At 44.0% G+C, this 14,867-nt stretch overlaps 2 protein-coding genes across 7 annotated transcripts in view; one reads left to right on the forward strand and one right to left on the reverse strand.

The window, feature by feature from the left end:
* The window catches only part of LOC135917159 (high mobility group protein DSP1-like), a 122,483-nt gene extending 108,663 nt beyond the window's left edge, over window positions 1-13,820 (reverse strand). The window contains exons 1-2 of one of the 5 annotated variants that reach the window (XM_065450656.2): window positions 13,520-13,820; window positions 7,572-7,705 (exon numbers count right to left, since the gene is read on the reverse strand). In XM_065450656.2, the coding sequence (XP_065306728.1) occupies window positions 7,572-7,705; window positions 13,520-13,734 (349 nt within the window). In that variant the 5' untranslated portion in view covers window positions 13,735-13,820. Of the gene's footprint in view, window positions 1-7,571; window positions 7,706-13,144; window positions 13,376-13,519 lie in introns of those variants that run through there. The other 4 variants (XM_065450655.2, XM_065450657.1, XM_065450659.1 and 1 more) reach the window with 4 other exon arrangements.
* xmas (RRM_XMAS2 and SAC3_GANP domain-containing protein xmas) overlaps window positions 13,688-14,867 on the forward strand; it is a 580,140-nt gene continuing 578,960 nt past the window's right edge. For both annotated transcript variants that reach the window (XM_065450653.1, XM_065450654.1), the window contains exon 1: window positions 13,688-13,826. The gene's annotated coding sequence lies outside the window, so the exon portion shown is untranslated. The remainder of the gene's footprint in view (window positions 13,827-14,867) is intronic.

Genomic DNA, 14,867 nt, shown 5'->3' on the forward strand with positions numbered 1-14,867 from the left:
GTTGTGTACCACTGTGTGCCGGCTCGACAACGAAAGGCATGCACTGTTTTCGCTTTCCGCGGGACAAGGAACGGAGAAAAGTATGCACCTGTCCGCTTTTAGGTCATTGTGTGGTTAGAATAATGCTGCGAAGCTTGCTTTTGTTAGATCATTCTTAAAGTGGCAAGAACGGCGCATTATCAGTTTTTCTGTGATGCGAGACGTGACAAGATTTATCTCGACTGGTCTGAGCCACGTACGACTATGTCGGGTTCCAGAATTTTGTCGATGTCTTTCGCATGTTCCCTAAAGTTTCCTTACGGGCTTCAAATTGAGCTCGGCTGAGAGCACCAAACAGCCTGGTCATCGTTGACAGCTGAGCACGTTTGCTGGTATCGCCGCCGCGAAGTTGTGCAGTTCTCAATAGGTGCAAGTCCGCCTAATAAAGTGTTTCTTTTAGAAGCCTCAACTCAATGCCAACTGGTTGCTGATTTGTAGCAAGACACAATTGAAGCCTACTGCATGTCATGTGCATACCTTATAAACACTCATGGCCGACAGCACAGAAAGGCGTTCCCTTATAAGGCAGCCAACATAGTCACGTAACTAATGAGTTTGATCATCCCAGTTGGCCAACGCAGACCTAGCTGCACAGTAGTCATTTCCTCCGAGATCTATGCGTGCAAGCATATGCAATTTAATTTGTGTGCAGGAAGCGCTTAGGATTGCGAGTAGAGTGAGAGAGAGAGAGAGGGAAAGGCCGGAAGGTTAACCCGATGGGTAGAACCGGTTTGATACCCTATCCTGGGGAGAGAGGGAAGGCAAAGCGATAGCAAAGTAGAGATAAAGAAAGAAAGGAGCATAGACGTACAATCACAGTCAAATGCTGTCACCTTATACTGTCACCACACAGCACAGTAACGCTTGCAGCACTATAAACATCTGTTCAGGCTACAGCAGTGTGCCCAATTCTGTTGCCCTTAAAAAGTGCAACACCGCCCTCATCACCCTCCGCTGCGATTTCAGCATTCTAAAGTAAGTTCCTCTGTTAGAGGTCCTTGGTCAAATTGTGCTATAGCAATTTCGCGTGATCGTCTCTGTAAATTGTCAAACCGCACAATACAGAGGTGTTTCTCAAGGCAGTGTACTAAGGATTGCTAGTAAATGTGCAAGACCTCTACACACCTGAATTTGCTGGCACATGCTAAATATCGGCCGACACTCCATTGCTCACCGTATTTGCGCTCGCCCCAATATCAAGAAGGCAGTGCCTCCAACCTGTACGGCATGGCGGTACGTCGAGCAAATGCCACACCGATCACTGCAGCCAGCGTAACATGTACTAGCCAGCGTTCAAACTGCGTGCGAGTCGACCAAAACCGGAAGTGTGGTTCAGGCATTCACATCAAATGCTGGGCTCTATACGGTCATATTTTAATGTTTTGTGCTTATGTCATTATGGCCAGGAAAGCAGACACAGAATGATTGCTTTATTAAAGAATAGTTTTCCTGCCAAAGTTTATTTCTTGCAATGAGGAAGCTTACGTACCATTTATTTTATCATTGAGCAATTCCATAGGGTAAGCAAAGATAGCAGTGTTTGAACAGCGGCACATCTTGCTGTCAGCGGGCGTCCACTGCGCTAGTGACACCTGTCGCCGCTCGGACATGGGCGCCATGCCGCCGGGCCTCTAATGCCGCGTCAGATATACATACGTCTGGTAGCCTACAGGATGCCGTTTACGCTAGGCCAGACAGCCCCACAGCCTTCACGTGCTTGCTCTTTGCAAATGGTCACTGGTTCTTAGGATGCCCACTTCACTTTCGTATACGACTAATACCTTTGAAAGAGGGATGAACCAATCCTTGCCTTCACATTGGGCACGAGCGCATACCGTGTGGGTGTGCAACTTTGGTTTGTTGCAGAGATTACTATTATGCAGAAGGCCATTTCGAATAGATCTTTTTATTACGTTGTATGATAAAATCCTGCACATTTCGGTGCCCTTTCACCAGAATTTCCTGCACAGCAACTCCTTTGCAGAATTGGCCGTGCAAAAGGCATGTTTTAAAACATCCATTATATACACAAGATTTCGGGACTTGTAACAGTGACACATTGGGGTATGGGAATAAGCTATTCAAGTAATGCGTGGTCCCACAACATATGGGGTAAATTTTGAGATGACTTGAGGGAGGTCCCTTTCAACAAAGAGCTTTTTTGTTGGAGCACAACTCAGTTGCTGCGTGGGTGCAGTCATGAATTTGCCCGCGTCTCTTTCTATACAACAAGTTGCATGCATATGGTGGTTTATTTAAAACCAAAATTAGTAAGAAAGTATTGCAAGGAACTCCAACCACGTGTACATAATACAAAGACTGTTGCCTTTTGAGTCCTAACGTAACCCAGTCGGTACAGCCAAACTTATGCTGAATAACAATCAATAAGCCAGATTACAACGCCTGGAGGTTCTATTCCACATTCTTTGCCTTCTGTGACCTAAACTAAAGGCAAACATTTAAAGTATACCTTTCTCAACATAGTGGGAGTGAAAACATTTATGCCATTTTGTTGCAAGCACAGCTTGGTGGCTCCTGCTCCACTTGTAGCCATATCACTGTATTGTTATATTGTATATCTATAAGAACTAGACTTGGGAAGCGCTGCAGCTTTTTCAATATGATACAGTGCCCCTTGGCTATTTCGTTGACAATGTATTTAAAGTTTTGAGATAGCTTTTTCAAAGGCTATCAACGCCACAGCAATTGATGAACCCTGCTATTCTATTGCTCAGCTATATCCAAAACATGCCGCTAGGTGCGCAACAAACCTAGGAAGTCCGACTCGCTACGACCGAGCGAATATGTTTGCCCCATGCTGGATACCAATGCCTGGTCGTTCGCGCGTACTGTCACGCGAACGGTGGTGCATTCGAAGGAGGCCACGCGAAATGGTCTTGCAGAAGCATGGATCGGCACATGCGCGGGACGTCTGCACTGCTTGCCGTCCCGAACCAAAAGAGGAAGAGCCTTCCTCTTTCAGCGTCCAATTAACCCCGCCGCGAGGCGGTGTTAGCAGCGAAACACTCGCGCCATCTTGTACTGCGCTTCAACCACACCGACCGCCGCGGGCCCCAGGCCACGCGGCAGCCGGATTGCAGGAGATGGAAGCTATGCAGGAAAACAAGATATCGGGGGACGCGTGAGAGTCGCACATCCCCACAAAGTATGGGACTTAATTTTACATGGAGTTGCATGGCCTAACGTCTTTCTTTCATACGCGATGCATTGTTTTTTTGGTTGTCCATGGGAGCAGTGAGCGAAGCCTTGCCTAATTCTGGACAATAAGCATTAAGCCCACCTTAATGGGGACAGCACCGATACAAACAGAACTACACTGAAAATATCATGCATGCCATACTTTAAGTGTGGGACGGCCTTCAACAGTCACCAACCGATTATTTAGGTAAATGGTTGATCATCCAGACAGCTTTATAGCAATACCATTACTCCTAAATACATGAATGTACAAGGACAACTGAAATTTTGGATGCCTAACAGAGTGCCATTTGGTGTTTCTAAACCAATCCGTGGGTTTCATGGTGTTAATGTGACCACCAAGGCAAGCAGACATCAGTTTTTTTTTTAAACGCTGACAGCACCTACATGACAAAAAACAGTGAAGACCACGAAATAAGTTGTGCTTGGCCTAGGCAGTTTGCTCATAAATTACATATGAAACCCCAATTCTACATTCAGAAACAGGCTGAGCAGAAACCAAATGAGACACTAAGTTTCATTTAACCATTCCAACAGGAGTAAAATAGCAACCACATTACATTAGTGCTCCAGTACTCACTATGGAAAGGTTATTTTCACAGTCCTACTTCCCACAAGGTTGAAGTTTTACAGATACCTACAGCATAAAGCATAGGCCTTTAAGAGCAGAAATGTGAACAAATAGAAATCATTTGCACATGTTACACCACATCCAATTATTGACATATTGCAATTTTCACAACAGCTATGTTACACTACCTGCTATGAAATCAGACCACTGGACTTAATGCCCCAAGGCAACTCTCGTGTTATGGGACACGGCATGGTCGAGGGATCCAGATGAACCACTTGGGCTTAATATGCACCAATTTCTTGCACGTCATCCCACCAGAATGTGGCTGCAGGAATCGAACCTACGTCAGCATATCACCCACTAAGTAAGCCTGTTTGCAGTGCGAGGAGAAGCACATTCCAGCAAGGCACTCTTCATTGGAACTTAAACTGCATGGTGGATGAAAAAGTTAAATTTTGGTGGCCAACATGAAGATATCAGGCATGCCACGGCAAGAAGCGCCATCATTAGCCAAGAACATGTATGGTGAATGTCCGTCAAACCCTTGGCAGGACTACTACTAGACATTGTTACTAAAGCTGTCATGCCTGCTGGCCTTTGCTTGTTCTCGTGAAAACAGAAATCATTCATATGGCAAATAGTGGGGCCTAGAAAATAACTACAAGCCTCTTTGGACGAGATTGGCTCTGAACACATCTCACCACAACAGCACTAGTTTGTCCAGGTAAGTGTCTTGTTGTTTCATAAAATAGCAGCATGTCTTTAACATTTATACTAAAGACTACATGTACAGAACCCAAAGGGCACTGGTGGGTGTACATTTCAAAGTACACAAGTGTGATGTCAGAAGGGGAGAAAGACAAAAACAAAGCGAGGCGAGTTCGAACCACATGTATCAAAAAGAAAACTCGAAGTGCCCAAGACATATCGCTGCCGATAATATTTTCCATGCCGCCAACCAGTGTGGGGAACGAGTTATCAGATGCGGCTACTACGTCGGCCAAATTTTTCCAGCGAGTTATGCGCGAGAAAGGATAATTTCAAAACCAAGGTGCAACAGTTTATCTCTTCACAGGGATTGGCATGTGGGGGGTTTTAGGTAATATTGTTTACTGATGTGGAAGGCATCATGGTATAACTGAAGGAAATCCAGGAAAAGCAATGGCAAGTTATATGATTCCCATGAGTGCATGAATTTGCAGCAAAACAAGCAGCACAGTTGTGAATGGTTTCCAACTTGTTAATATATTATTTTCAGGATCCCACACCATTGGCATATGTAGTTGTGCAAGAGCCACATTTTTCACTACATTTTTTACAAGGTGTGGCGAATGGTCAGCCATTGCAGTGTCACTTTTCTGGCCGTGTGCAATACCCTAGCTCTTTCTTGTGTGCAAAAAGAGCAAACACTTCGTCACCACTGCTCTTGCTATGATTTGATAGCACGTTCATGGATACAGTTGTTCTCAGTGCCCTCGTATGGCATTTGATATGGCTGGGATGGAAGAGCTTTTCACAACCATGTCCAAAACATGCCCCATGCTCAGAATTGAAGCGTATGCACACAAGCTGCGACCAGAGTGGAGTGGCTCATTATTTTTTTAACAATAGAATTAAGAAATCAATCTGCCATCAAAAGTTACTTTCAGCATGATGTTTACATGTAGGTCTGAAGAAAATGTTACGCCCTGAATTCATCATTCTCGAAATCGATGCTGCCACCTGTACTCGGCGAGTAATTAAATTTGAATGTATTTAGTTTTTGGCTGAAGCACATGCAATTTCACTTGGGTTTAATTTTCTGCCCATTTTTGACATTAAATAATTCTGTTTAGGTCAGTCTGCAAGATGGAGGCACTGTCTCAAGGAATTTACTTTTACAATAATCTGTGCATACTGACAATTTCTTTTGCAATCTTCTGGCTTATGTGTTTACCTTGTACTATTTCACTCTCAAAGGGTGCTATAGCTGCCATAAGTAGTCTTGAGTCCAAGTGACAACTGGTACTTCTTACGGAACATACAGATAAATAGTGGAAGTAACATTTACAAAGAAATAAAACACAGCAATGCACACATCGAGATGCACATTACGCATTAAAGGGACACTAAAGGTTACCAGAAAGTCAAGTTAAAGTGATAAAGCAATGCTCTAGAATGTCTAAAGCGTCAATATTATCGCGAACAGAGCTTTAGTAACCGAGATATTGAGGTAAATGCATGACACCATTTGAGACCCCCCAGCGACATTTCGGTACTAGCCCGATGACGAAAGCACTCCTTATCATAATTTATGGGCCTATGTAACTAGTACTCAACTACTCGAATTAAAAAGACCATTTCATTAATTATAAGATGGAAGAAAATGCTACGTGCCTACTTCTATTCGATTCTAAGAAAAAATAACATTTTGACGGAGGGCAGGTGATTTGAACTGCGCTAGAGGTACATGGACGCTTCAGAACGCATTTTCTCTTAAAATAGGTCTCTTCTTCACACGAAACAAGCGTTTCGAGGTTTATGGGATGGTATTTCAACAGTCCACGTTGACTTAATATTAACCTTTAGTGTCCCTTTAACAAGAACTCATGTGAGACAAGAAAATTTCTGGCGATCATACACAGTGAAATTCCTGTAGATGCTCCATTTAAGGCTCCATCTCAATGTATTATTCAAAACAAGCACAATAAATATTTCTGGCTGCAGCTGTTGTGTTTTATATGCCAACCTACAACTTAAAAGGTATTGTCACAGTAATGAAATACTATAATTTGGCAAATAATATAAAGCGCTCTTGATTCCCCAAAGCGTTCTCAACAGGCACTCTTTATTGTCACAGCAACAAGCTGGGCCGCGAAATGCCCACGAAGCGCAGTTCACTGCCAAAATTGCTTCGATACATACACAGAGTAACCATCAAGATTGTATCACGAGAAAGCAACAAACAAAGACGCGAAAGACAACATAGGGAGAATTACTTGTACTTACTAACTGAATTCAATCAGCAAGTACAAGTAATTTCCCCTATGTTGTCCTTGCTTGTTGGCTTCTCATGATGTGATTAATAAAAATCGGGCCCCTCGGTTAACCCCCTTTCTTCTCATTTATCAATATTGCAGTTACTTTGAAAATGTTTTAGAAAAGAGGTAGCTCACAGGGAGAATTGTTGTTAGCTACACGTTGTAACTGTGTGTATGGCCACTCTCAGAGAGGCCCATGCCTTTTCTGTCACCGCAGAAGCAGCAGTTTGGTACCAGAACAAAGGAGAAATTGCAGCCACAAACTGACTGCAAAGGGTTGCCATCTGCTACAGTTCCCAAGTGTGCTTTCGAAAGTGCCCGCTCGGTGATGCCTCTGTACAGGCGGTGCATTACGCACATAGGTTGGTGTCATTGCACAGGTAGATTGTCAATGGACACAGGGCTAAGAAAACAAAACTATGAAGCATTTGCACCGCTTTCAGAGTACTAGTTTTGACTAGGTTAGGTTGTGTACTAGTTGTGACTAGGAATAAAATATCTCAAAATTTTCAGCATCAATTAAGAGTCAACACAAGCTAAAATCACTATAGTTCACAGATATGCATGCACGTACTGTTTAAATGAAAGGGTTTAGCATCTGCAATCGTTGAAAACAATTTTGATCTGCATTTTCAAGCCGAGGCAATGGTTTCACATACAGTGGGTACATGCCATTTGAAAATTCAATAAGAAGCAAATGAAAGAAAATATTCACATGCCTTTAAAAGGATGTAGCCTCCATATGCTACTTTTTGTGCCGATACTACATTTGTTTTTTTCCTGTGTGCAAGAGCCTACGTGCACCAACTGAATATTATTGAAATGGTCAGAATTCTGATAGTCCACCTTTTTTCTGGAATGAAATATAGTGCATTCATTTTCTTACTTTCTCATTGTAAACAGATTTCACACTTTTCAGTTCTCCACCGACTATTACCTCGAACTCATCTAATGTAAAGATGAGCACTGTATACAAAGCATTCAGAATACTTTTGTATCAATAAAAAATTATTCACATATAAACTGGAAAAGGAAAGAGAAAGCTCGCTCTGCGGTATTCAATACAAATTGCAACAAAGCTTATTAATTACTACAAACTGCTGTCAATGAGTGACTAGTTCAAAAAGTGGGCCTCTAATGTAAACACCTTAGAAAGTGAAATATTGTGACAATGTATCAGGAGCGTTTTTTCTTTGGTCAGAAAAAAAAACCACAGCCATTTGGTCACTGCATCTGCAGAGTCCTTGAGGAGTAAAACTGTTTACCCTAGCCGGTCTAGTAAGATCGTCTGCCAGCGAATGACAGTCGTGTAAGCGTTTGAGCTGCCGCTGTACTACGAGGATGCACCACAAGACAGTGTGCAGGACCACGGCTGCATAAGCTCCACTGCTAGTGCCCAGTCTTATTGTTCTCCCACTGTGAGCAGTAACACTTTTTTGCACCTTATCTAGACTACTTATAAAAGGCATATGCTACAAATGAAAGTTCTCACACGACTTTTGCTACAATTTAAAAAATTTTGAGGAATATTTTGAGCTACTTTGGTGGTTGGATAGTATACCAATGGTAAAAATATAGCACACATACATAAATATACATGGAACATGACAGCAACAATTCACCTGCAGTGTTCACCTACAAAAGGACGGGAATATGCTACACAGAAGCTACAATGCACGAATTGCCAGCAGGAAGAGGGGACTTGGGGAACAGGACCTGATCCAACTAGTGCAGGCTCTGGTTATGAGCCGCATTGCACACTTGGCACCGTATTTAAATGCTAGCCATGTGGAAGCGGAGGGTATTCGACTGGCTGATACGCAAGGCATACAAGCAAGCGCTCATGGCTCCCACCCTGAACGGCTACTTTTCGCCTTGAGGAGACAGGGGTGTGCAACACACAGAAAGGCCCACCTGGTGAACCAGAAGGAAAGGCTACAACACACAACAGCGGGACACTGCTTCTTGAAACGTCTTGGATATTCCGTATGGAAGACCAGTGCACTGGCAAAAATCCCAACACAAATACATCTTTAATACCATGGAAAGGCAAGCACTATGCCTCTGCCTGTCTAGTTTTGTGGATAACGATGCACTTAATCCGCAGTCTGGAATTATTCCGCTTATATCCAGATTTAAGTAACCCGCTGTCCTGACTTTCTTGAAGCTTTACAATGCATACCACTCCCATTTGCAACATATCCATCAATTCTCCAGAATGATTTTTTCATAACAAATTGGCACCATTACCCAACAGCCACAAGTTGTTTTTCTTCAGGGGCTTTATAAAATGTTCAAGTTCGTCTACCAAATCAAATTTGTTCAAGGTAAAACTGATAATTGATTTTTTTTCCAAAACATGCAAAACTTCTTCCTGCGCGCACACTTGAACATCTCCTTCCAAGATCTTAATCAATTTCAGTCTCACTTGATAATTTCTATGAACACAACACAAAATTTAGAGAAGGCCACTGTTGGCATCCTTCCAAATCAGCTTAAGTAATCTTTTGCTCTGCATCTCACTGATTACACTCCAATATTCCTGCCTGAATTCCTGGCAATTATTCTGGAGACACGGAAATTGGGGCCACATAAATCTAAAGTAATAGTGGTTGCAGATGTGCTTTCAGTCTGTGCACATTTAACTTGTAATAATTGCTCACACCTGCCGAGTATATGTTCGACTAACGTCCAAGACAATTTGTCTGAAGTCCACTTTCTCTGGGTCCCCGGACATAGCGGAATCTGTTTAAATGAATCAGCCGACTCGCTCGCATCATCATCGCTAAATGGCCTGGCCTTAGACGTTCTTCCGGATTTCTCGTTTATAAAAGGAGCTATATATTTTAAATGCCTTTTATTGTTGAATTGTAATGAATCATCCATAATTGCCACAGATGATTTACGACATCTAAAATTTTGGTGGAACATGAACACAAACAAATGCCTTTCACGCCAATGCGAGGCGATGTTGTCAAGCTTACGCGGTATAGTTCCCTGCCTAATTTTTACCTTCACAGACTTGGTTTATCCATAACTAACCTCTGCTCTTTTTGCAATGCACCAGAAACTGTTGACCATCTCCTTCTTTCTAGACGCTGCTTCCCCTACCTCTGCAGAATGTTCCTCATATTTCCAATTAGTAAACTGGTTGTATTTAGCACTGACAACACCAAACATTGCGTCTTCTGGTGCCTGTCAATTAGGCAGGTTCGGTGATTACTGCACTGCACAAGTTCACCGAAGCATCCAGAAGGGTACAGCTGCTAGGGTAGCTTTTTTTTTTTTGGGGGGGGGGGTCGGTTTATTTAATTTTTTAAAAATAGTTTATGTATAGGTATTCTTAAATCTGTTACCAGGTGATTCCCAAAGGTTTCATTCTGAATGTCCTCCTTTACCCCTTTTGGTATGTTGCTGGGTGTACATTTCAATCCATCCAGTGTGGCCAATCAGCCTCGTTGGTATGACCCATGTTTTGAGACAATAACAACATCAGTATCTTTGGGCAATTCATGCAACAAACACGTCCATCTTTGGGGGGGGGTAACATCTATTATTAAAGATGAAAAGACTCAAAATGCCCTCAAACCATTATTACTTGTTTACACCTAATATTATTGCGAAAAAAAAAAGGTTTCTGAAGCCGATAGGTCAACATATCTTACTTCATTTTTTTTGAAGAAACTATGCAGGAACACATTTTTTTTCGGCAGAATGCTTGATGAACTAAACAAATCATTGACATTTCAGAAGAATAATTTGGCCTTAACTTGGCCACACCTGAATATTTATGCTAATATATTAATGACACAGCAAGAATTAGTGACTGCAAATTTTATTGTATATGCACTGGTTTTTTTTTCATGTGCGAAGATTTCCATGAGCTTGTAGATGCAGCCTATACCATTTTAACTTTTATTTGGGGCACAGTAGACTAGTAGATGGTGCAAAATCAAAAGCTGTATTATTAGCACCTGTTGTGCCGTAATCCAGAACATTCATATTTAAAACAGCGGCAAAAAACACGGACAAGGGAGGACACAGGACGGGCGCACAGGACACTCTCAGCGCTCGTCCTCCCTTGTCCGTGTTTTTGGCGCTGTTTTAAATATGAATGATCCGTACCAACTAGCTCGCACCCAAACCTTTCCGAGTAATCCAGATATGCGCCTCGGAGATCAAAAAGTTCAGGCTATGAAAGAAATGACATTTCACTAATTTACAATGAAGGCCTAAATAGGACAAACATTTGACAATGCACGAAACACAGCTAGGACATGCTGTTTACAATTTAAAATTTTAGCAAATGCTTCCATCGGAACTAAAGCTTTTACTTTATAATGCACTCTTCTTTCAGATAAACCTACTGCAAACTTGTGCGGGGGTGATACTTGTGAAGAAAATATTTCTTAATAAGAGAAAAATATGGGTTCAACATAATGGAAACATACGACACCTATAAGATTGAACTGTCTTGGGGAGTTGAGTGTTTTGCCTGAGCTTCGAGCTCTTGTCTTTCCAGCCTTGCAGGTTCTTGCTTTAATGCAACACATTAAATGCAAAGCTTGCTAGCCAAAGTTTACTTTCTCAAGTTAAGCAAAAGTCCTGCTGGTTGCTACCTTTTTCCCGTACTACTCACAGGTTTGAGGGACCACTGCACTTTCGCTTAAACTAGCGTACAATGTACTCAATTTTACAGACGAAAATTCAACCCTCACAGCCGAGACGCGCTTGTTTGGGAATTTCAAGGTGTCACCTGTCTTCTCGTGGTATTTAGGTACTGTGTGAGGAGGGTACTGGATTTAGACACAAGTTTGCAAAAATTATTTTTGATTAGAATCAGCATGTACAAAGCATTGCATATTGTGTTTTGTTAGCAAAGAAAATGTGGCAGGAGCCTCATCAAGCTAGCACAGCAGCACTTGCTCCTATCGTGGATTTTTTTTTAAAATATTTTCTTAGAAAAATGCTGAATGAAGTATTAGAAAGCTGGCACACCCTTTCTAGCACACTTGATTGGCATTTCAGTCCAATACTTTCTCATATGGATTCACACAGGAACTGGCATTCAAGTAATCCTGCTTCTTCACTCTGCTGGCACTAATCAGTTGTAGCACGTTCGGTTACATTCAGCTGCTCCTCAAAACCGGCTGTGTGCGTCATTTCACAATTGTCAGTCGCCACTTTTTATTTCTTGTAGCGAGTATGGTGCATCTTTAACATAGTACTGCTTTGCGCATGGCTGCCCATCTTTTTTTCTATAATATATCTTGTCAGTAGCCGCTCTTCTTGCGATGACTGGTTTGCAACAAGCCCTGTAGACCGCGCATTCATGAAGGCGAGCAACGCTGTGGTTCGTATATGCAGGCCACCAAGATGTTTCTCCGATCCCGCAGTCCGTGAATTGTTGCGCTCGGCTGTGCATACCCACAAAACTCTTCCACCCAATCAAAGCCCCGTCGCTCGTACTGCTCAATTCACACGTGTCGCACACTGCCAAAAACCATCGAGCGATTGCGTCCGGTAAAATTATGCGCCGTTACTTTACACACCGACAGATACGTTGAAATGAAAAATCACTGCCTTCTAATACTAATAGCGTGGCGCGACATCGCTGATTAGCCCACCGTCCAACAGCCCGCAAGAATGCATTTTCAAAAGGCGCTTCGCGAAGAAGCCGCCTCCCGCGACAAGTTTACCTCAAGATTCCAACCAATGAAGCCCGATGCAGAAATGTCAGAACGCGCACGAGCAGGGCGAATATGCGTAACCAATATCACGCGCATCCCTAACACGAACGGCGGCACTCGCTTCCTTGCCACAAGCCGAGCGCGTTCACGAAAAGGTGGAAGAAAACCAAAATTGTCGCAGGGCGCAGTCACATGTGCGTCGTCAAACGTTCCTGCAGGCTTCGTCCCCATCTCCATTGTGCGGGCGCGCGGAGCTTTACGTGCTAGGCCTAATGTGCACAGAAAAGCGATCGCGAGGATCGAATCGGTTAGTATACAACTTAAAATCAGTGCCCGTGACGGCGACTGTCGTCGCCGCACCGGTGCCGCTGCGCCCGTGATGTCACCGCCGCATGCGGTTCCAATTTGTGGCCGATACGAAACAATCACGCTCGTCCATGACCTAATGAAAAAAACGCTACCCGCTAGCACGCGGTTAAGCCTAACAAAAGCCTAGGCGCCACCGGATTGGCTCAAGCCCAACACCGCCGTTTGCACGGGCAACCACGATTTGACGAGCCGACTGGGCTCTCTAGTAAAGCGCGCGCCCATTGGCTGCTTACTTGTGCGCCTGCTGCTAGGCCTACTTCGTCCTTTTGTTTGGGGCTGGCAAACCCCCTTCGCGTGGAAAACGCGGTCCCGACGGCGGTCGTGAGCCGGCAACGACACTTTCCGAAAACACTACGGGCCGCGCACGGCACTGGCACGCGCTTCAGTCGGTGTGCAGCACTTGGACAGTGCCGGCATTTATCAAATTGCACCAAAAGTGATAGCAGAGACTCATAAAGAATGGCGGGAAAGGTTGGCAGCTTTTGAATTGGAGTCGTCGAGGAGCGCAGAAAAATGGTTTCAAGCTTTAAAAACCGAGTTCGGAGTGATCGGCCAGAAAAAAAACGGCGGAAAACGTCGCGCAATGGATAAGAAAACGATTTACTCACCCATTTATCGCCTTGGTTTGGATTCTTATACGATAAATTCCCCTCGTATTACCATCAAAGCGTCGCCGCACTACATCTAATCTATTGTGTACACTCTCTCTACCAGACGTTTGCGTCACTACAGTAGCAGTGCCGCCGGTGGCGCTACCTAGCGGTACATTTCCGGAGTTTCCGCCGAGTGGCGTCGTAAGCACGGTCGCGCGGGCCGCAACCATCGTGTTCTGGGCCGGCTTTGTTGAGCAGATGCTTCAAGATTGCGTGTGCCATGCGTCAAGTCAAACACATTTGTTTTTAGCGGCCTTGCGAGGTATGTTTATAGTCGAAAGAGTATATGTTTACGTACTAGGTTCCGTTTCTGTGACACGCACGATGCCTGCGAAGAGTCGTTTGTGGAGGGTTCAACGATTCTGCAATGCTCGGGGGAAGGTTTATGCACTTTAAGCATGGTTTTAAATTTAAGTGGTTGCGATTTTTACATTTTGCGCGTCTGGGATCAGTCGTTGATTGGTTACGAGGTGTTGTATCTGCTGTCGTTTGCATTGCGCAGTATCGTTAAAGGATTTCGCTGCTCGACTGTTTGTTGCTATTCGAGTGACTCTCAGCTGTGTCGTGGTTGCTACTAGTGCACCTGAACAGCGTTTGTCTTTGATATTTCCAGTGATATTTGCTGCCTCACAATATAACGCCTAAGAATGCGTTGTTCTGACGCCTCGTCAAAACTTTTTCATGAGTGCTAGTGGTCGGTGCGCCGTTTTTTCTGAAAGGCAAGGTCTGTTTGCTCTCGCACCGGTTCTAGTCCATGTCCTGCTGCTGCTTTTTAGTAGCGTATGATACGAGCGTGCCCTCGAGGTAAGGGTACGAATGCGATTGGTACGAAGCCATCGGTGACAACTACGAGGGCCTTGTCCGTGTTTACTTCGCGCTGTTTTATATTTCACCCAAGGGTGTCCGAGTTTCGGCCAAACTTAAACTGGACTGAATGTATGAGACGTTTCTAAAAGAGAAATTACACCCTGCGATAATGTGCACGAATGACGAGCGTGTGTACTACGTGTGGCACGCAGTCGTCGGCGTATGCATATTTGGTGCAGTGCTAATGCAGATACGTCTTTAGAGCCCTACGCTTCGTGTCTACGTTTCTAGAACCCCTGTGCTGCGAAATAAAAGTTTTTAGTATTTCTCGGGGCAGTCAAAATACGTCGGAGCGCGCCAGCGGCGCTCGTGCCCATCGCACCTATCTTGCAGCGCTCTGCCTTCGAAACAACACCACTGATCTTCCCGGCGGAGGGCCCGTAGACCGGGCCTGCTCTTCTGTGGAGCATCTACGCTCGTGCCACGTTAAAGATGC

This window comes from Dermacentor albipictus, chromosome 5 (assembly GCF_038994185.2).
Source record: "Dermacentor albipictus isolate Rhodes 1998 colony chromosome 5, USDA_Dalb.pri_finalv2, whole genome shotgun sequence".
NCBI lineage: Eukaryota > Metazoa > Arthropoda > Arachnida > Ixodida > Ixodidae > Dermacentor > Dermacentor albipictus.